This window comes from Labeo rohita, chromosome 9 (genome assembly GCF_022985175.1).
Source record: "Labeo rohita strain BAU-BD-2019 chromosome 9, IGBB_LRoh.1.0, whole genome shotgun sequence".
NCBI classification, from domain to species: Eukaryota; Metazoa; Chordata; class Actinopteri; order Cypriniformes; family Cyprinidae; genus Labeo; species Labeo rohita.
In genome coordinates this window covers 32,060,733-32,084,746 of record NC_066877.1, presented here as the reverse complement: position 1 = coordinate 32,084,746, position 24,014 = coordinate 32,060,733, and the positions used below count along the sequence as shown (strand labels likewise).

Genomic DNA, 24,014 nt, shown 5'->3' with positions numbered 1-24,014 from the left:
TGAATTTTTTAGGAAAGAAATTATTTTTTTATTTAGCAAGGATGCTTTAAATTGATCAAAATTGACGTTAAAGACATTTATAATATTACAAAAGATTTCTATTTCAAATAAATGCAGTTCTTCTGAACTTTCTATTAATCAAAGTAACCTGAAAAAAATTTGACTCAGCTGTTTTCAATGTAATAATAATAATAAAATGTTTTTGAGTAGCAAATCAGAATATTAGAATGATTTCTGAAGGATATGACTGGAGTAATGATGCTAAAAATTTGGAAATCACAGGAATAAATTACATTTCAATATATATTCAAATAGAAAACGGTTATTTTAAATAGTAAAAATATTTCAAAATGTCACTGTTTTTGCTGTACTTTGGATCAAATAAATGCAGACTTGATGAGCAGAAGAGGCGTCTTAAAAAAACACTCAAAATCTTACTGTTCAAAAATTTTGACTGGTAGTATATATAGAATATCATACTAACTTTAAGGATAATTTATTACATGCAGGGAAAGTCTATCAGAAATTAAACATTTTATTATTTATTCACCCCCATGTCGTCCCAAACCTATATGACTTTCTTTTTTTAGCAGAACACAAATATACGTTGACAAACTTCCATTGTATATTTCATCATATACTGAAAGTTAATAGAAACCAAAACTGTTTACCTACATTGTTCAAAATATCTTCTTTTATGTTTTGCAGAACTAAGAAAGTCATACAGGTTTAACAACATGATGGTGAGTACATAATGACAGAACTGTCATTTTTGGTGGACTATGCCTTAATAATTCTCATTAGAATGAAAATTCATATATATTCATATCTGAATGACCTATGCACATGGTTGTAGACATTAAATCTGTAATATTCAGAACAGTAATCACTTAAACATTTACAGTCTTGAATATTTGGTAACATATTTGAATGCAATATGTGTTACTGACTGAAGTGCTCAAATTCCGTTGGTCTAGCACGATGACCTATGATGTTAAAATAGACACCTTTGTAAAATCTAAAACAGCATGAATCTGATCCAGCCTCATTTCTGCTGTGTTCAGGACAGGAAGAAACACGTTTCTGTGTGAAGAATAAGAAGGAATGGAATGCAAGATGAAATATAATGTGGTTGTATTACCAAAGAATGTTATATAAGTTCAGCATGCATATTAAAATAGGTCATGCACAAGAAGAAAAAAGATAACACTTTAATATAAGGAACAATTCAATAGTTGCTTATTAGCATGCCTATTCATAACATATTGGCTATTTATTTGTACTTATAAAGCACATATTCTGCATGACCATATTCTATATCCCTAATCAATACCTAAACTACCTTACTAACTACTAATAAGCAGTAAATGAGTAGTTTATTGAGGCAGAAATCATAGTTAATGGTTTGTTAATAGCAAGAATTGGACCGTAAAATAAAGTGTGACTGAAAAAAAGTGGACTGGACTTCTAAGTCCAGTTGATATATTTAATGATAAAAGATCAAGAATGTTTGTAAACTGTAAATCAGAGACATTCTGTCCCCATTCCATACCATGGAAGTAGTACAAATATTTTATAGACAGAGCATGGAAAAGTGTCTTTCTGTAACGGTGTGAGTGAGACGAGAGGCGAGCGGATCCATCTGCAAGCTTTTATTAATACGACGGGGCAAAGACATGGTCGAAAAACAGGCAGGGTCAAAGCAACAACAAACAGGTATATTGGGAAGAGGCTCAAGAATAGTCCGTGAGGCTGGCGTGGGTCGATCAGTGGCGAACATAATCCATGACGTGAGACAGAAGAGTTATCCTTATAACAAGCTAGAGTCCAGTAGGCAGGCGGCGAGACAAACGAGATGGCCAGGCGAGAAAGCTAAACACGGGGAACTCGGAACTCAGGAACTCGGGAACTAGGGAACTAGGAACACTAACAATGATAAATCGCAACAACAATACTAAGCACAATACTCCGTGATCTGCATGGGGAAAGACCGGGGCTTTTATAGCGCCGTTGATTGGTCACAGGTGTTGACCCAATCAGCGTGCTGAATGACAGGGAATGTAGTCCGGGGTGTGGTGCAACAGTCTGAGTGTTGTGACAAGGTGAGAGCGACATCTGGTGGTGAGCGGACCGCAGGTCACTGACCAGATTCATGACATAGCCCCCCACCCTGAGCACCTGAGCCCTCCAGGGTGGAGCAGGAGGCGGAGCAGGAGGCGGAACAGGAGGCGCAGGAGCCCTCCAGGGCGGAGCAGGAGGCAGAGCAGGAGGCGCAGGAGCCCTCCAGAGTGGAGGAGGAGGCGCAGGGGCCCTCCAGGGCGGAGCAGGAGGCGCAGGGGCCCTCCAGGGCGGAGCAGGAGACAGAGCAGGAGGCACAGGAGCCCTCCAGGGCAGAGCAGGCACCCGCGTCATGGACTGGGACCTGGGGAGAACAGAGACAGAAGAGGCTGACAGAATAGGGAGAGAAGCAGAGAGTGCACAGGTTAACGCCACCTCCCTAGGAGGTTCTACAGCGGCCGCTGACACCTCAGGAGGCATTGGCGCAGCTTCTCTAACAGGAGAGGCCTCTGAAATGGACTTGAGATCAGACAGGACCTCTGGAGCAGACTTGAGACCAGACGGGACCTCTGGAGCAGACTTGAGACCAGACGGGACCTCAGGGGCAGACTTGTGAACAGACGTGACCTCTGGGGCGGACTTGTGAACAGACGTGACCTCTGGGGCAGACTTGTGAACAGACGAGACCTCAGGAGCAGACTTGTAAACAGACGTGACCTCAGGAGCACAGTGTGCAGACCACACACACCAAATGGCAACCGCCATGAAGGGAAGAGCAGCGGCGGGTGGCAGGACCTCTTTAATGGTGGTTTTAGAAGGTGTTGATGCCACTGGGATGTTTGTTGCCCTCACTGACACTAGTGGTGGGTCCAGCAAGCTGGCCATCATGATAGGCTGTGTCAAACGAGACGTGACTTGGCTCTGGATAGACAGGCGGGACGTGACTTGGCACTGGGCCGTCAGGCGGGACGTGACTTGGCTCTGGGTCGTCAGGCGGGACGTGACTTGGCTCTGGGCCGTCAGGCGGGACGTGACTTGGCAGATCAGCTGTGGCTTGACTTGGTTCGTGGAGATTAGCTGTGACTTGACTTGGTTCGTGGAGACCGGCTGAGGCCTGACTTGGCTCATGGAGGCCAGCTGTGGCTTGACTTGGCTTGTGAAGGGCAGCGGTGACTTGACCTGGCTCATGGAGGTCAGCGGTAAATTGACTTGGCTCATGGAGATCAGTAGTGACTTGACTTGACTCATGGAGATTAGTAGTGACCTGACTTGACTCATGGAGATTAGCGATGACTTGACTTGGTTCGTAGAGACCAGCTGGGACTTTACTTGACTCAGGAACGACAGCTCTGACTTGGCTTGACTCAGGAACCATGGCTGTGACTTTGCTTGACTTAGGAACCACGGCTGTGACTTTGCTTGACTCAGGAACCACAGCTGTGACTTTGCTTGACTTGGGAGATATAGCTGTAGCTTTACTTGACACAGGAACAACAGCTGTAACTTGACTGGACTTAGGAAGAGCGGCTCTGACTGGACTTGACACAGAAAACACAGCTTTAACTTGACTTGACCTTGGAAACATGGCTGTAACTTGACTCGACACTGGAAATACAACTGTGACTCGACTTGACAAAGGAAATACAGCTGTAGCTTGACTTGACTTAGGAAGAGCAGCTTTGACTTGCCTTGACACAGGAAGCACAGCTTTAACTCGACTTGACCCTGGAAATACAGTTGTAACTTGATTAGACACTGGAACAACAGCGGTTACTTGACTTGACACAGGAACGACTGCTGTAATCTTGCTTGACTCTGGAGTGGCAGCCATATCTTGACTAGGCTCAGGAACAGCAGCTGTAGCTTGACTAGACTTGGAAACTTGACTGGACTCAGGAAACACAGCTGCAACTTGACTGAACTCGGAAACTTGACTTGACTCGGGAAACACAGCTGCAACTTGACTTGACTTGGGAAACACAGCTGCAACTTGACTTGACTCGGGAAACGCAGCTGCAACTTGAGTTGACTCAGGAAACACAGCTGCAACTTGACTGGACTTGGAAACTTGACTTGACTCAGGAAACGCAGCTGCAACTTGGCCGCCATTTTGCGAGCGGGATGCGCGGCCGCCATTACCGCAATGTCGCGTTCCTCCTCCGCGACACCCACAGTAAACGGCGAGTCCACACACAACAGAGCAAAGTCCAAAAAATCAGCCAGTGATGAACGCGGACCCTCGCGTCTCAGTCTCGTTTTTAAAGGATCATTTATGCCATCACAGAATATTTTGATGATAATACAGTCCGGGAGGGTAGAATAATTTGAAATGGCCAAAAACTCACGGATATGCTGTTCTAGAGTACGTGGTCCTTGTTTCAGTCTGAATAAAATCCTGTTTGTGTCCATACCTGTTGAATGTCCGGGGGTAAAGCTGCTGGATCCTGTTGTGACGGAGTATTCTGTAACAGTGTGAGTGAGACGAGAGGCGAGCGGATCCATCTGCAAGCTTTTATTAATACGACGGGGCAAAGACATGGTCGAAAAACAGGCAGGGTCAAAACAACAACAAACAGGTATATTGGGAAGAGGCTCAAGAGTAGTCCGTGAGGCTGGCGTGGGTCGATCAGTGGCGAACATAATCCATGACGTGAGACAGAAGAGTAATCCTTATAACGAGCTAGAGTCCAGTAGGCAGGTGACGAGACAAACGAGACGAGATGGCCAGGCGAGAAAGCTAAACACGGGGAACTCGGAACTCGGGAACTAGGGAACTAGGAACACTAACAATGATAAATCGCAACAACAATACTAAGCACAATACTCCGTGATCTACATGGGGAAAGACCGGGGCTTTTATAGCGCCGCTGATTGGTCACAGGTGTTGACCCAATCAGCACGCTGAATGACGGGGAATGTAGTCCGGGGTGTGGTGCAACAGTCTGAGTGTTGTGACAAGGTGAGAGCGACATTTGGTGGTGAGCGGACCGCAGGTCACCGACCAGATTCATGACACTTTCTGAGTTTACAGTGTGAGTAAATAGCAGTGGTTTTCCACTGTGCCAATAAAAAGAAAGAGCTGAAAATTCTTCTCCGCAAACTCAGCCTCAGGCTATAATCAGTTTCATCACAGATCCACAGAAGCTGATGCATGTCTTGCCACTTCAATAAGAATAAAGACACCACCCATGAATGCCAATCAGCCAAATGAATAGGATTTTAATTAAAAAAATAAAGAGTAGGGACAAGATCCTAATTCTTAAATGAATACACTACCAGTCAAAGGTTTGTGAACAGTAAGATTTTAAAGAAGTCTCTTCTGCTCACCAAGCCTGCATCAAAAATTAAAATTCTGAAATATTTTTACTATTTAAAATAATTGTTTTCTATTTGAATATATTTTAAAATGCAATTTATTGCTTTGATTTCCAAACTGAATTTTTAGCATCATTACTCCAGTCACACGATTCTTTAGAAATCATTCTAATATTTTGATTTGCTGCTCAAAAAACATTTATTATTATTGGAAACAGCTGAGTAGAATTTTATCAGGTTTCTTCTAAAAATAGACATTTTTTGTAGAATTATAAATGTCTTTGATCAATTTAAAGCATCCATGCTAAATAACAGTTGAAAAATCGAAAAATAAAGTCAAAATTGCGATCCATAAAGTCTGTATACAATTCTGACTTTTTTTCTCAGATTTGTAAGATATAAACTCGCAATTGCGGATTATAAAGTCAGTATTGTGGAATATAGTCACAATTTTTACTTTTTTCTCGCAGTTCCGAGTTTACATCTTGCAATTCTGGCTTTTTTCTCAGAATTATGAGATATAAACTTGCAATTGTGTGTTATAAAGTCAGAATTGTGAGATATTAACTCAATTCTCAGAAATAAACATGCAATTATAAGAAATAAAGTGAGAATTGTGAGATATAAAGTCACAATTCTGACTTTTTTTCTCTCAAGTGCGAGTTCACATCTCACATTTATGACTTTTTTTCAGAATTATGAGATATAAACTCGCATTTTCATGTTATAAAGTCAGAATTCTGAGATATTAACTCAATTCTCAGAAATAAACATGCAGTTATAAGAAATAAAGTCAGAATTGCAAGATATAAAGTCACAGTTCTGACTTTTTTTCTCACAAGTATGTTTACATCTCGCTTTTCTGACTTTTTTCTCAGAATTATGAGATATAAACTCACAATTGCATGTTATTAAGTCAGAATTGTGAGATATTAACTCAATTCTCAGAAATAAACTCACAATTCTGATATAAAGGCACAATTCTGACATATCTCAGATTTGTGAGATAAAAACTCACAATTACGAATTATAAAGTCAGAATTGTAAGATATATAGTCAAAATTCTGACTTGTATCTCAGAATTGCTTGACATAAACTTGATAAAAACATGCAATTCTGACTTTTTTCTTGCAATTGCAAGTTTATATCTCATAGTTCTGACTAAATAACTTGCAGTTGCATGTTATAAAGTCACAATTGTGAGACAAACTCGCTATTCTGAGAAAAAAGTCACAATTGCGAGATTTATAAAAATAAACAGATAGACAATTAAATAAACAAATTATACTAACTCCAAGCTTCTGAATGGTATAGTGTGTAATTTTTTTTTTTTTTTTTTTATAAAAGCTTTTTATTTCATATAAATGCAGATATTTGGCTCTTTCTATTCATCAAAGAATCCTGAAAAAAATTACTCAGCTATTTAAAATATTGTATAAGTATTAGACAGTATAAGTATTAGCCTAGTATCAACAGCAATATGCAGACTCATAAAAAACCTGTGACTTCCAGGTCTAAAAAAGCCATGAAAATCACAAAACAGGCTTTTATATAAATTTAAAACATTTTATATGTTATAATATAAGCTATAATAAAACTGTTGTGCTAAAATATTTCATAAAGAAAGAACAAAGAGTAGAAAGCTCTCGTTGAACGTGCAATGTTTGTAAAACTCCTTATTTAGTCATGACGAATAACTTGAAACGTCATGGGAATTGTTTGGTCAAAAAATTGTGATTTGAAGAACAAATAATTATATATATATATAAAAAGATTTTTAAATCGCAAATCTCGATGTAAATATTAGTGTAAACAGCACGAATCCAGTGAAGTATTTTTGTTTAAATAACTAATACAAACGAACAGGCAGTGACGCGGGCAGCCCGCGGGTCTTTCGAGTCAATGCGGAAGCGGCCAGAGGTGTAGGAGCAGGAAAACCTAAACGATTGCAGTAGGATTGTAGAAAACCTGTATTTGCTCTTATATTTTTAATTCCACACAGCCATTAAACATTCATTTAAATCATCATGATTTTGTTGGAAATCAACAATCGGATCATAGAGGAGACTCTCAGCCTGAAATTCGACAGCGCTAGCAACGGGTAAGAGGAAGATCTTCCTGTCTGAGTCACAACTCGCATCAAACATCGCTCATCTAATGCATGCATGCTTTGACAACAGCCATATTTTTCTTGCAGTATATAAAATTACACGATAACACACGCTTCCGTGTTGGTTTGAATCTGTTTTGTCTGACAATTTGTTGATTGTCCATGTTCGAGTACTGAAGCATCCCGTATGGGGTGTGTCCAGGACAAGTCACGTAAAAAAAAAAAACATTATTTATGTGTGAATGTGGGATCAACGTGTCAAGTGATTGCTGAAACAAACTCGGGTGATTCTGACCACTGCACACGTCGCTGTCGGCTGACCCGATTTCTAGAAATGTTCAGTCCCAGTAAAGACTGCAGACACTTCCTGTTCATGCCTCCGCGTAAATGCATGTCGCTGCAAGAACGAGCAAATATCAGCCCTTCTTCTAGACCCGTCCACGCATGATGAAGAAACAGATTTTTAGGGAACTTTTTTCCCCAGTCATTCTTCTCCAGTATGTGGTCATCAGACAATACGAATAGAAGCAAATTCTGATTTGTTGTTGTTTGCAAAAGCAAATTGAATATGTTGCAAACTTTTACATTTAGCAAGGTAAATATTACATTCATAAACAAATGTGCGAAATCCATAGCAAAATGGTTTTTTGAATTTTTAGAAATGGAAGCTGATTGAAAAAATCTGTAATGCAAATAAATAACAAAAAGAAAGATATTCGATTAGATTTCGTGAAGGTTTTTTTCTTTTTATAGTTGCCTTGCTGTAGTCTTTGATTTAGTCCTGAGGAAGAAAGAAGATAATCTGAACTATTGTTTAGTTGTTTATATGCATGTTTTTATTTATTATTTAATTTTATTTTACATTTCTCTCTTAAATGCTGACTATGATTGCTGTTTTTTTCTCTTTTTTTTTTAAAATAATTTTCAATCTTTTCTTCAGTGCGTGTTTACTTTTTAGTTATTTTTCTTCAGTTAAAAAGTAAATGGCTCGTTATTGCGTTTAAAGCAATATTTCACCCACACCTTACAATTCATTGTCATTGTTTACATTTTACTGTGACACTTGATTCTGATTGGTCAGTTAGATATAGAAGTCGTTTCCGCCACTGAATAAAAAATAAAAAAAAGTATTTGGTACTTTTTATCTCACAATTCAGTTTTTTTTCTTGGAGTTACATGATATAAGTTCTGAATTATAAGATATAAACTCGCAGTTGCGTGTTATAAAGTCAGAATTGTGAGATATTAATTCAGTTCTCAGAAATAAACTTGCAATTCTGAGAAATAAAGTCAGATTTGTGATATATAAAGTCACAATTCTGACTTTTTTTCTCCGATTTGTGAGATATAAACTCAATTGCGAATTATAAAGTCAGAATTGCGAGATATAAATTCACAGTTCGGACTTTTTTCTCACAAGTATGAGTTTACATCTCACAATTTGGACGACTTTCTCAGAATTATGAGTTATAAACTAATTTTATGTTATAAAGTCAGAATTATAAGATATTAAGTTATTAACTCAATTCTCAGAAATAAACTCCCAATTCTGAGAAATAAAGTCAGATTTGCGATATATAAAGTCACAATTCTGACTATTTTCCTCAGAATTGTGAGATAAAAACTCAGTTGTGAATTATAAAGTCTTATAAAGAGATATAAAGTCATAATTCTAACTTTTTTTCAGGATTATTAGATATAAACTTGCGAATGCGTCTTATAAAGTCAGAATTGCAAGATAAAAACCCACATTTCTGACTTTTGTCTCACAACTGCGAGTTTATATCTCACAATTCTGACCTAACTCACAATTGCAAATTATAAAGTCAGAATTGCGAGATATAAAGTCACAGTTCGGACTTTTTTCTCACAAGTATGAGTTTACATCTCAATTTGGACGACTTTCTCAGAATTATGAGTTATAAACTTGCAATTTTATGTTGTAAAGTCAGAATTGTGAGATATTAACTCAATTCTCAGAATAGGGCTGCAACGATTAATCGCACAATGTCGTGAGGCGCGTTTAGTCAATGAAGCCGGTACTTTGATTAGTATCAATTCGATTTTGCGCGCGATTTGGCGTAGCTTGTCAGTGCTTTACGGCTCTGTGTATTACTTGCCGCTCCAGCTGAACGCACGTGATGGAGCTTTACTACTAATCAAAGTACCGGCTTCATTGACTAAACGCACCTCACGACATCGTGCGATTAATCGTTGCAGCCCTATCTCAGAAATAAACTCGCAATTCTGACAAATAAAGTCAGATTTGTGATATATAAAGTCACAATTCTGACTTTTTTTCTCTGATTTGTGAGATATAAACTCAATTGCTAGCTTTAAATCACAATTCTGACTTTTTTTTCAGAATTATGAGAAACTCGCAATTGCATGTTATAAAGTCAGAATTGTGAGATATTAACTCAATTCTCAGAAATAAACTCGCAATTCTGAGAAATAAAGTCAGATTTGCATTATGTAAAGTCACAATTCTGACTTTGCAATGTATAGAGTCACAATTCTGACTATTTTCCTCAGATTTGTGAGATATAAGCTCAATTGTGAATTATAAAGTCTTATAAAGAGATATAAAGTCATAATTCTAACTTTTTTGGGATTATTAGATATAAACTTGCGAATGTGTGTTATAAAGTCAGAATTGCAAGATAAAAACCCACATTTCTGTTTTTTTCCTCACAATTGCGAGTTTATATCTCACAATTCTGACCTAACTCACAATTGCGTGTTAAAAAGTCACAATTTCGAGACATAAACTTGCAATTCTGAGGAAAAAAGTTTGAATTGTGAGTTTATATCATGCAATTGTAAAAGAAAGTCAGAATTGTGAGATAAAATCAATTACCTTTTTTAAAAAAATGTATTAATGGCGAAAACGGGCTTCCATAAGTAGTGTAGAAGTAGCAAAATTAATAGTAGAGAGTTTCTCCATAGTGTTATCTTGTATTCTAAGTGGCAAGCAGATAGATACAGTTCTGCTTTGTCATACAGTACTTTGATTTTCCTATCATTGTGCCTTATTAGCCTATAGGGACGCATTTTATTTCCATATAGCAGACAACATTAATTCACAAAGTTCTTTTTTTTTTTTTTTTTTTCCAAGGAACAAGCCTGAAGCAGTAGACGTTACATTTGCAGGTAAGGTCATATTACAAATAACCTCAGTATGTGTTTTTTGTTGCTCGAACATTTAGTCTAAAAGATGACTGTTTAATTACTATGCATATATTTGCATGTAAAGAATGTTACAATAAGAGTATTGTTTATTTTATACTGATAAAAGCAAAATGATTGACGTGGGATCTCATTATGCCTTTGCTACAGACTTTGATGGTGTGCTTTACCACATCTCCAACCCCAATGGAGACAAAACTAAAGTAATGGTCAGCATCTCTCTCAAGTTCTTCAAGGAGCTTCAAGAGCACGGAGCCGATGAGGTACGAGAAATAATCGTAAAACCTGTCACAAAACGTTGCATTTGTCCATAAAATCAAAAGAATGATTCTAAAAATTAACTATATCTTTATACCAAATACACATTTATGTTCAAACGTTTGGGGTTGGTAAGATTTTTACAGATATTTTTGAAAGAAGTCTCTTATGTTCACCAAGTCTGCGTTTATTTGATCAAAAATGCAGTGATATTGTGGAAAAAAAAAAATTAAAACTGTTAGCTGTTTTCTATTTGAATATATGTAAATATGTAATTTATTTCTGTGATGCAAAGCTGATTTTTTAACATCATTACTCCAGTCTTCAGTGTCACATGATCCTTCAGAAATCATTTTAATATGCTGATTTGCTGCGTAAGAATGTTGAAAACCGTTGAGCTGCTTAATATTTTTGTGGAAACGATACATTTTTTTCAGAATGTTTTGATGAATAGAAAATTCAGAAGAGGGAAAATTCCATGCAAACGTGAACATTACCATGAAAATTTTTTTTAATATGGCTTTATATAGCACAGATGTCAACATTTGGTGGTTCAAATACCCTTGTGAGGTTTTTAAAGCATTTGTTTTTTTTTAGTACATAATTTTCCATAGTCTGGTAAGTGCTATTTTCAGGCTAGTCATAACAGTACATATTCCTCTTAAATAGACACACCAAAATTTAAACAATGATATACTCTGTGAAGAGCCATCACTTCTCTATTTGTTGGGTATTATTGCATATGGTTTGTGCATTTTAATTCACAGAAATCCTACAAAATATGTAGTCTTTCAAAAACGGTGTCCTTTTTTGTCACATCCATAACACATGATTGTTTCCCTTTTTAACACAGAAAAATCATGCATAGACTGATGTTTAGACTCTGTCAACAAGGGTTTATTAAAATATAAACAGGGATTCAGTATATTGGTAACGCATACATTCTCTAAGCATTTATATGTCACATCCATAATGCTGGATTTGCGCCAAGAACATTCTAAATAAAATCTTTTGTAACATTCTTACAACATTATTATTATGTCTTCACTGTCACTTTTGATCAATCAAATGCATCCTTGTGAAATAAAAATATTAATATCCCCAGACTCTGAACGTTAGTGTATTAGTAATACTTTTGATTTTAGGTGAAATGTGATCTAGACATGTTTTTGTGAGATTTCCTACTTTAAGCTGTAAGTTTAGACTAGTTGCATATACTTACTGAGCAATTCGATTAGTAGGATATAAGATTGCAGCTGGTTTTTGTGGCGTTCGTAGTGTGTATATTGTAATTCTCGCCTGTTTCGAAAATATAGTTCAGGTTTCCTGTGGATGTTTGTGCAACGTAAAGTTGCAGACTGGAATCTTTATTTCACACGTTCTTTTGGGTCATTCCTTCATACTGTTCTTGTCTTGTGATATGACATGATTCAGTCCAGGGTGATCACATTTAATCACCATGTAAGGGTCTAAAAGACGTGGTTTCTCTATGAAACAGGAAGTGTCTGTGACTCACTTTAAATAGAGGAAGTCACATGTTTTAAATAAAGAAACATGGCTTCCTTGTTTAGTAAACTTAGACTGTTAATATAGTGTTAAATCATCTGTTGATTGACAAACACTGTTGAATTATTATTTGCAGGCATATTTCAAAATCGATGCGTCTGCATCTGACTCAGTCCATAGAGAAAATGATGTAATTGTTTTAGGGCAAGATTTTCATGAGTCTTGAGGGTTTGTGGAGTTGAGGTTTATGGGTGGCCTTTTCCCTGCCAATGCAAATAAATATTCAAAGTCTGTTCCAGCCTCATTCAGGACTGCCAGTGTAAATCAAATGAATGCAAATTCGAGGAACATCCAGCAGGCCATCCACTTCCTGTCTGCTCTTGTCATGCACACAGATACAATCTCTGGATGAAAATGAATTCAAATGGCTTTGTCGTGTTTGTTGAATCCTGTCTCTATTCTGGACATTCGGGTTAAAACAGGTGATAAAAGACAAAATACAGGATGCTTAAAGCATGTTAAAAATGCCAGGAATGAAACAAGCCAGTGCCTGTTGTTTAATGCATGGATAGTTGACATGAAGTAGTTCTTTGGAAGTTAATGTGTCATGTAATGCGACATGCTATATAAGTGTGGGAACGTCTAAGCACCTCACAGTTCAATTCAGTTGTGATTCAGAGGGCTGCAATGCAATGATAAGATGATTATCGATGCATCCTAATGCATTTTTTTTCTCATTGTGTGACGTTTGGTGATTTCAAATCAAAGTATGAATTTACTTCCAGTATCTTCTATTAATAAAACAAACTAAAGAGATTTGTATTTGTTGTGTTTCAGTTGCTGAAGCGTGTTTATGGAAATTTCCTTGTGGCACCAGAAGACGGTAAGTCAAATAGTTGCACATTTCATTGTTTTTACTGTAAGAATTTTGGTTTGACAGTTTGCTGTTGTTCTTCTCTGAAGGGTACAATATTTCACTGCTCTATGACCTGGATGTTCTTCCACCCAATAAAGAGGAGGTGGTCCACCAGGCAGGCATCCTCAAGAGAAACTGCTTTGCTTCTGTCTTTGAGAAGTACTTTAAGTTCCAGGAGGAGGGTCGTGACGGAGAGAAAAGGGCTGTTGTCCATTACAGGGATGACGAGTCTATGTAAGCTACTTCAACTTTATTCATTATGGCTGCAACTAACAAGTATTTTGTTGATGTTAATTAAACATGAAAAAAGCAGAAATTAATTCTTTTACATTTAATTGAGAAAATATATCATTAAAAATGTGAAAATTCAACTTTAAGGAAAATGTAAATATATGAGTGTATGCCAAGTTTAAAACTTTTGCAATATAAATGGCAATATAAATTTATATAAGTATGACTTTAAATGTGTTTTCAAATATACATTGCCGTTCAAAAATTTGGGATTAGTAAGTCTTTTCTGCTCTTTAAGGCTGTGTTGATTTGATTAAAAATATAGAAAAAAAAGGGAAAATTATTGCCATTTAAAATAGTGGTTTTCTGTTTTAATCTACTTTAAAATAGAATTTATTCCTGTGATGCAGATCTGAATTTTCAGCATCAGTACTCCAGTCTTCAGTGTCACATGATCCTTCAGAAATCATTCTTATATGCTGATTTATCAGTGGTGGAAACAGTGCTTAATATTGAACCTGTGATACTTTTTTCAGGATTCTTTGATAAATAAAACTTTAAAAAGAAGAACATTTATTTAAAATAGAACTCTTTTGTAACATTATAGATTTTTAATGTTTTTTGAAAGAAGACTTTTCTGCTTATCAAGTCTGCGTTTTTTTTATTTTTTTTTTTATTAAAAATACAGAAAAAATTGTAATATTGTGAAATATTATTGCCATTTAAAATAGTAGTTTTCTATTTTAATATACTTTAAAATAGAATTTATTCCTGTGATGCAATGCTGAATTTTCAGCATCAGTACTCCAGTCCTCAGTGTCACATGATCCTTCAGAAATCATTCTAATATGCTGATTTATTATCATTGTTGGAAACAGTTGTTCTGCTTAATATTAGCATTTATTTAAAATAGAACTCTTTTTTTTAACAATATACTATACTGTTTAAAGTTTGGGGTCAGTAAATTCTTTCTTTCTTTCTTTCTTTCTTTGAAAGAAATTAGTACTTTTATTCAGTAAGGATGTGTTAAATTGATAAAAAGTGAATCCAGCTTGTATGTCTCACCTGCGTTTGTGTCTTTTTTCCATTGTTTTCAGGTATATCGAGGCTAAGAAAGACAGAGTAACTGTTGTGTTCAGCACAGTGTTCAAGGATGACGATGATGTCATCATCGGGAAAGTGTTCATGCAGGTTTGTTCATTTTATCCCGTTCTCGGGTTCAATCTTGACCATTTTTGTGCTGCCTCTTGATGTTGAAACACATGCCCTCTGGGTGTTTTGCAATCCAGCTGTTTTGTGTCACGGTTTCGCATTTCAATGACAACGTTAAACCACCATGCGTCAAGCCGTGTTGTCATTTCTGTGTTCACAGAATGAAATGCTGTCATTTAGACTGACCTCAAACTTATGAGCTCGTTGTTAGAGCTGTATGCTTTTCACATTTTGAGGCGTTTTATATCATTGTAATGTATGTACAGCAGTCCCAAAAACATTTGGACAAATAAGCCACAGTAGAAATTTGATAAATCTATTAGCATTATTTAAAAATGTGACCCTTGAAGTGGCACGGATATTTTGCAGCAGTAGTCAAAAATACATTGTATGGGTCAAAATAATTGATTTTTATTTTTTATGCCAAAAATCATTAGGATGTTAAGTAAAGATCATGTTTAATGCAGATATTTTGTATGTTTCCTACCGCAAATATATCAAAACTTAATTTTTGATTAGTAATATGCATTGCTTTCTATAATAATAGTAATATATATTTTGATTTCTTACACCCTCAGATTCCAGATTTTCAAATAGTTGTATCTCGGCCAAATATTGTCCTATTCTAACAAACTATAACATCAATGGAAAGCATATTTATTCAGCTTTCATGTATAAAGGTATACATATCAATTTCAAAATATTGACCCTTAGACTGGTTTTGTGGTCCAGGGTCACAAGTATCAATGCAAATGGTATTTATTTTAAATAAATATATAAGCAAGCACTCATTTCCAGACAAGTTTGTATCTAATACAATGACATTAAGACATTTCTACGCAATTGTTAATTGGCGTTTTATCTCAAAATGAAAAATAACGGTGACTATTATATCACAATTCAGAATTTTCTTCTCCAAAATGTGAGATCATATTTCTGAATATATATCACACAATTCAGACTTTTCATCTCACAATTCTGAAAAAAGGACTGAATTGAAAAAAAATGAATTGTAAGAAGAAAACTAAATGCCAGTTTTACCTTGTTTATTTTTATTCTGTGGCAGAAACAAAAAATCTGAATTGTGAGATATACAATCAAAATTGCAAGATGTAAACTTGGAATTCCGAAAAAGAAAGTCAGAATTCTGAGTTTATGTCTTGGAGTTCTGAGAATAAACTCTTATCAATTCAGAATTGCAAGGAAACAGTTGCAATGACCTTTTTTATTATTATTTTTTTATTCTGTGACAGATACAGGCTTCCATAGTTGGGTATTTTTATGTATTTAATAATGCAATTTATTTATTGTAGAAATGTTTGCTTTTTTATAATCCAGTGAATGAAATGCATTACAAATACAGGGCATTTCTAGTCTAATTTGACTGTTTTCACAAAATCCCTTGCACATAATGATGTCAGCAGTGCTAACCGCCTCCAGAACAGCTGTTATGTTTGTTAACAGTGGTGTTTTGGCAGTCACTATGCTGACAGGACAGACTGATGCCTGTGTTTCTCTATGTTCAGGAGTTTAAGGAGGGCAGGAGGGCCAGTCACACGGCTCCTCAGGTGCTGTTCAGTCATAGAGAACCTCCTCTGGAGTTGAAGGACACTGACGCCGCAGTGGGAGACAACATCGGCTACATCACTTTTGGTTTGTATCATGAGGTCACACACACGCAAACATTGATTTAGGATCTTTACTTGCAAACAGCACTGCAAGTACAGACTCTGGTTGAACACTATCATCAACCTCAGCTGCTAGTTAAATATACACTGTTGTCAGGTTCACTTGGTGGCGCCTTGTATGTTAATTTGGATGTTTAAAGGCCAGAACAAAGCGCTGCTGCTTACTTGTGACAGGTGCACTAGAGTATTTGCATTTGGGATTAAGAGAGCAAACACCCATCTTCTCTTCATGGCGGTTACACAAACCTCTTAATGAATAAAAAAAAAAAGCACCACACCCTTTTATTAAAGCCAACAGCATTTACCAGCTCTTCTCCACTTCAGCTTTTCATGCAACAAGGAAGTACTTACTACTTACTAAGTGCTTATTTCGTTCTGTTTTGTTTCTTCATTTCACTGGTACCAAGAAATGCAGAGCAGCAGTAACTGAAAATACTAATCTTTTAATGTTAACCTCTTACAGGTGATTTTATTTTTGGAAAAATGCATTTAGTTACTAAAATTGATCGTATACCTTTAATATTACACATAGGCATCAATTCTGGTTTAAATTTCATTGATTTATACAAGACGAGTTCATTTGCAAAAACAGAACTTCATCTTTAACAATTTTTAAAAATCATGTGTTTTCATTGTACATTCTAATTAATCAAACCGCACTTATTTTGATATAAAGTAAAAGTAGCTAAAAATACTAACACAACAAAACACAATAAAAACATAATTAAAAAACATGATTTTTGAAAATGTAAAAACTGAGTTATCTGGTTTTGCAAGTAAACTCTTCATATTATCCCTCTATGAAAAGCAACTACACTGCAAAGTAGACTTCTTAGTAAGGTATTTTTTTTTTGCTTTGTTTTCCATGTAAATATTTAACAGTTTTTAAAACAGGATACATTTACTTGAGAAGCAACACTAAATAAGATATTAAGATATTAATGTTTTCATCAAATTTGTCTTTAATATAAGTGTATTTTGTCTTTTTGTACTGACAGGTAATATACTTTTAAGTATAAACAAGTTAAAAGTGGAAGAATCTGTAAGACAAAATACACTTGCATTAAAGATACAAGTTATTAAAACAAGTCTGAATCTTATGCAGTGTTACTTAAGTAATGTTATCTTTTTTCAGGGATTTAAAGACAAATTACACTTAGAATATTATTGCAGCTATAATTCATATTATTTATAATAATATGTAATATCAAAAATTTTGTTACACAAAAAATGTTTGCAATATAGTTAACTAAAAACTTAATATTTGATTTTGTTGTAGTAATAAATATCATTCAAATATTATAAATTAATAATAAATATAATTTTAGGTACTATTAGATACCTACTTTAGTTGCTGTAAAAAAGTAATTTATATATTTGATATATATTAATAATATATTTTTTCTTTTTTTAATTTGTTTTCTTTCTTTCTTTGTTTGTTTGTTAGCGAAAACAGTTATAAAAAGTTATTTTTTCATTGTGTTAGTTAGCTGAATTTATTTTTTTACTTAAACTAAACAACCCAACTAGGACTAGTATCTGTAAATATTGCGCTGCAAAAATACCATTTAAATGTGAATCCTGCATGTTCTGTGTGTCTCTGTTTTAATGAATGGAGCAGACCAGCCGTTTTTATTTACTACACACACTGAAGCACGCGTGACGCTCGCTGTGATTTCAGCTTCTGTCATCTCCCTAAATGAGGACATAAATACTTGAACAATATCTGCTGAGAGTCACTTCATGAGCATTTGACTGTTCAATTTTTAGGAAAACTAGTGTTATATCATATACGCACAGAAATGTAAAGGTAGACTCGACGGGTTCGTCAAGGTTTAATCGGAATACATTGTGCCAGATATATAGTACTACTATTTATACTACTACTAAAATGAAACAAACGTTATTTTTTAGGGTATAATCACACAACACTTCTTCCATGTTTTAATTTTAGTAGTAAATTCCCCTTTGAAAAAAAAAGTTTGCTTAATTTTCAATAATTGAAAGATTAATTAAATTAATGTTTTATGCCTTCATTTGATAACCAGAACCATTTAAATACACAACACAGAATTTCTGAGGGTAAAAAAAACATTCATAAGGCTATTTTAAGAATAAATTCGAATAAATTAAGTATGCGTTCCAATAATTAGACATGCTAAAATACAGAATTTGATTTTAATTAATTAGACATGCTCTTTGATTAAAAAAAATTAATTTAACCATAAAAAAGGAAAAAAACGAAATCCAGAAAAAATAAACAGATTTCATAGGGCCCTATACATATATATATATATATATATATATATATATATAATCAAATTCTGTATTTTAGCATGTCTAATTATTTGAATGCATACTTAATTTATTCAGATTTATTCTATATAGATATACAGATAGATAGATGGATAGATAGACATATACATACATATATACACGCAGACACACACTACCATTCAGATGTTTTTCTTTTTTTGAAAGAAATTAATACTTTTATTAAACAAGGATGTGTCACAGTTTGCAAAAAAAAAAAAAATTAAGCAGCAAAACTGCTTCCAATATTAATAAATCAGCAAATTAGAATGATTTTTGAAAGGGTCATGTGACACTGAAGTTTGAGTAATGATGCTGAAAATTCTGCTTTGCATTGCAGAAATAAACAATATTTTAAAGTATATTAAAATAGAAACCAATATTTTAAATTGGAATAATATTTCACAATATTACAGTTTTTTTTCTGTATTTTTGATCAAATAAATACAGACTTAATGAGCAAAAGAGACTGTTTAATCCCAAACTTTATATATGTTACCCAAATTACAGTGAATTTCTTATATCTCAAATATAAATATTGAAATCATTTCCCAACAGTGCTGTTCCCTCGACACACCAACGCCAACACCAGAGACAACACCATCAACCTCATCCACACCTTCCGGGACTATCTGCACTACCACATAAAGTGCTCCAAGGTGAGAGACCCTCCTCAGAAACGCCTCTTTGCCCAACATCAACTCTTTGTGTTTATGAAGGGACAAAGGAGGCCCTTAAGTTTGTAAGATCTTTGTAATGTGCTTTTTAGTTTGCATACTTGTCATTCAACCGTTCGGCCCTTTGTACAGTCAGATGAAACATTTGTCAGCATTAAGAAAAGTGCTATAAAGTTAATGTCTAATCTGGGGAATGTAGATCTTTTCGAATCTCATAGGTGTGTCTTATCTTATTTTAGGCTTACATCCACACTCGCATGAGGGCCAAGACCTCGGACTTCCTCAAGGTACTCAACCGCGCTCGCCCGGACGCTGAGAAGAAAGAGATGAAAACAATTTCGTAAGTTGCTGTTTCACAATCTTTAGTATTTCACACCTTATATGAAACCGCACACAGGTATTTAAATCTTTCTCATGGGCTTTTTTCCAGTAGAGGCGGTTGATTTGTGCTGATTTTGGAACATATCTCTTGGTTTTATTTGACACCAGAGGCGTGTGGTTGCAAAAGATTTATTTTGTGATAGTATGTGTGAGAATCTTCATTAATTACGCTGAGGTGTTGCGCCATCCGCTGTCTCTTAAAGGTCGATCATAACAGAGCAGATTACCATGTACTTTTCAAAAATACTTTGGATGGTTGTTGTTTGAGCTTGTTTAAACTGAAACTTGGCCAAATGCTGCACATACTTCTGCTCTGGTATCAAAGGCCATTTTTTGTCTAGAAGACTAGAAATAGATTTTTATCAGTAACATAGACATCTTTTCAAATAGACTTACCATGACCTCTGATGAATTTGTTTCATTGATGTTAGTGTCCTTTCCACTTGGAAAAAACCTTTAGTGACCTCCTAGTGAAAGTCAACATTACACATAATTCTAAAGAAAGATCCACCATTTGGAGAAGTTGCTGTTGCCATTAAAAAAAGAGCTCAGCAGCAGCCACCAAATCCCATGATGCACTAGAGTAAGATCTATGTGTTTTTTTTAGTTTTTTTTATTTAAAGAAGTCTCTTCTGCTCACCGAGTCGATTTAATCCAAAGTACAGCAAAAACAGTAAATTTTGAAAGATTTTTACTATTTAAAATAACTGCTTTTTATTTGAATATATTTTAAAATGTAATTTATTCCTGTGATCAAAGCTACATTTTCAGCATCATTTTTCCAGTCTTCAGTGTGACATGATTCTTCAAAAATCATTCTCATATGCTGATCTTTGGATCTTTCTAAAAATGTTCTCAACTGTTTTAAATATTGATAATAATAAAAATGTTTCTTAAAAAATGTTTCTTAATGCTGTTTATTATTATCAATATTTAAAACAGTTGAGTACATTTTACACATTACACATCCAAAGATCAGCATTTATCTCAAATAAATCATTATAAATAAAGTATTATAGAAATGATCACTTTTGATCAATTTAAAACGTCCTTGCTAAATAAAAGTATTAAAGACATTTATAATGTTATAAAATATTTCAATTTCAGGTAAATGCTGTTCTTCTGAACTTTCTATTCTTCAAAGAAATCTGTTTACAACAATAATAATGATAAATGTTTTTTAAGCAGCAAATCAGAATATTAGAATGATTTCTGAAGGATCATGTGACTGGAGTAATGATGCTAAAATTCAGCTTTGAAGTCACAGGAATAAATTACATTTTAAAATATATTCAAATGTTAAATTTGTTATTTTAAATAGTAAACATATTTAAAAATTCTACTGTTTTGCTGTACTTTGGATCAAATAAATGCAGGTTTGGTGGGCAGAAGAGAATTCTTTAAAAAAAAAAACATTAAAAATCTTACTGTTCAAAAACTTTTGACTGGTAGTGTACTTCTATTATCCTTCATAAAGGACAAAAGTTATGCAGTTTTGGCTTTTCTTTTTTTTTTTTTTTTTTTGAATTCAGAATTAAATTAGCTCTTTGAAGATTTTTCTTTTTAATGTCTCTGGAAAAATGCATTAGAATTTTATTTTATTTTATTTTGCATAACCAAGCTGCTGGTCACTGCTTGTAATTTAGTACTTATAAATTCAGAAACTAGTTGTTTTTCTCAGTAAGTTAATATTTGCACAGTAAAAATGACTTCCTTAGTCAAAGAATTCACAATGACTGGAGCGTTAAATGCCTCTGTGTCATCAGGCTTTAAAGATGTCTGGGTAATGCTTTTCAGGAAGTTTTCATTTGTTACCAGTTAATGCATTAGGTATTTTATGCTGACAGTGAGCCAATGAGACAACTTTTACAGCATTTAGTATTAATTAATATAGGTTAACATTTATTTCCACATAATGTTTATTACTGATTTATGTTCATTCATAGTAAATTAGCTACATCATTATATGCAGAAGTAGAAAAAAGGTCCCATTATGTGACATTTCTTAATGCATTGAACAATGAACAATGCATTTGTTACAGTATTTAATAATGTTTGTTAGTGTAATTAATAAAAATACCACTATGCATTGCTAGTCAGCAAAATATTAAGAACAAATCCAACTTTCGTTTTTAAAAATGTATTAGCAAATATTGAGATTTAACATTAAGGTCATTCAATTTTTATATATAATATATAATACAGGCATTCATTTATTCATGCATGCATGCACACTTCTTGGTTTTCTTGGCATCATGTGTCTGTAGTACATTTTTTGCAATATTAAGTGTACAGTGAATATTTGTTCCACTGTTTTGACCTGTGAATATGAATGTAACCCTCTCATGATCTGTCCAGGGGCAAGACCTTCTCCCGTTAAGGACATGATGTGCAATCACGAGACCAGCATCCGTGGACTCCATCATACACCTCTGGCCAGTGATGTCGATCTGTAATTTGCACCTCAACAGGGAGACGAATAAATTCCTTGCTTTGCATTTATAGAATAAATGTTATTTGTATGTCGGATAAACGGTTTTTTGATACGCTCTTATGTTTCATTTCGTAGCTCTGTTGTCTGACAGTGTTTTATTGACATTAGTCATGCAGTATTTTCCCTTCCTCTTTCCTTTTGCCTTCTTTGTTTCGCCAAATGCATCAATATTGGACATCATGAAATGGTCATGAATAAACCCGTCTTCTATACAAGAGATTCTTTGTCTGTTTTTTGGGCTAAAATCACTGTATGCATGCAAAAGTTTGGGGTCGGTATGATTTTTATTAATAATTTTCAAGTAATTTATGCATCAAAAATACAGTAAAAACAGTAACATTGTTTAATGTTATTACAGTTTGAAATAACAGTTTTCTATTGTAATATATTTTAAAACGTAATTTATTCCCATGATGCAAAGTAATGCAACATTACTCCAGCCTTCAATGTCACTGAACCTTCAGAAATCATTCTCATATGCTGATTTGCTGCTTAAAAAAAAAAAAAAAACGGTTGTGCTGAACAGAATTTATTTGACATAGAAATCTTTTGCAATATTAGAAATGTATTACTGTCATTTTTTCTTCATGAATGTATTATTTTCTTTCAAAAACAAACATTCTGACTGAACACAAACTTTTGATTGGTAACATACATTATAAAATAACAATTGTGACTAGAAAATAAAGCTTGTATATGTTTTGTTTGTGGCAGAGAAGATTGCTAAAATAGTCATGGTTATCACAAAGAAAAATTGAGCAATAAGAAGAAAGACAGAGATGAAGATTAGGATGAGACATAGCAATATAAAGTCACTTTTTTTCCTTTATAATATCATCTTGAGAAGCCGCCTCCTCCTCATTGTGATCACCAGGTTACTTCTGCTTCCTCCACTGACTAATCTTCCTCTTCATCAGCTGTTCTGCTAACTCTTATTTTGCGAACGCCTTTTCCATCACTAAATCCAGTTGTTCTGCCAACTCCTCTTGCTCATCTCTCCACTTTTCCAACGCTAACTCCTGTTGTTCTGCCCGCTCCAGTTGCTCATCTCTCCACTTTTCCAAGGCTAACTCCTGTTGTTCTCCCCACTCCAGTTGCTCATCTCTCCACTTTTCCAATGCTAACTCCTGTTGTTCTCCCCACTCCAGTTGTGCATCTCTCCACTCTTCCAATGCTAACTCCTGTTGTTCTCCCCACTCCAGTTGTGCATCTCTCCACTTTTCCAATGCTAACTCCTGTTGTTCTCCCCACTCCAGTTGTCGCACTAGTTGCTCATCTCTCCACTTTTCCAGCGCTAAGTCCTGTTGTTCTCCCTGCTCCAGTTGTGCATCTCTCCACTTTTCCAATGCCAACTCCTGTTGTTCTCCCTCCAGTTGCTCCAGTTGCTCCCTGCTCCAGTTGCTCATCTCTCCACTTTTCCAGCGCTAAGTCCTGTTGTTCTCCCTGCTCCAGTTGTGCATCTCTCCACTTTTCCAATGCCAACTCCTGTTGTTCTCCCTGCTCCAGTTGCTCATCTCTCCACTTTTCCAACTCTAAGTCCTGTTGTTCTCCCTCCAGTTGCTCATCAGTTGCTCATCTCCAGTTGCTCACTTTTTTCCAACTCTAAGTCCTGTTGTTCTCCCCACTCCAGTTGTGCATCTCTCCACTTTTCCAATGTTCCTGTTCT

General features: G+C 35.0%; 1 protein-coding gene across 1 annotated transcript; it reads left to right on the top strand.

The window, feature by feature from the left end:
• The first annotated feature begins 7,254 nt into the window (after positions 1-7,254).
• Positions 7,255-22,565, top strand: arpc2 (actin related protein 2/3 complex, subunit 2). Its single transcript, XM_051119658.1, has 10 exons — positions 7,255-7,474; positions 10,602-10,636; positions 10,823-10,935; positions 13,274-13,319; positions 13,400-13,586; positions 14,681-14,774; positions 16,322-16,448; positions 19,355-19,455; positions 19,713-19,813; positions 22,213-22,565. Exons 1-10 carry the CDS (start codon positions 7,401-7,403, stop codon positions 22,232-22,234), a joined length of 900 nt encoding a protein of 299 aa, XP_050975615.1. The 5' UTR covers positions 7,255-7,400; the 3' UTR covers positions 22,235-22,565.
• The last annotated feature ends 1,449 nt before the right edge of the window (positions 22,566-24,014 follow it).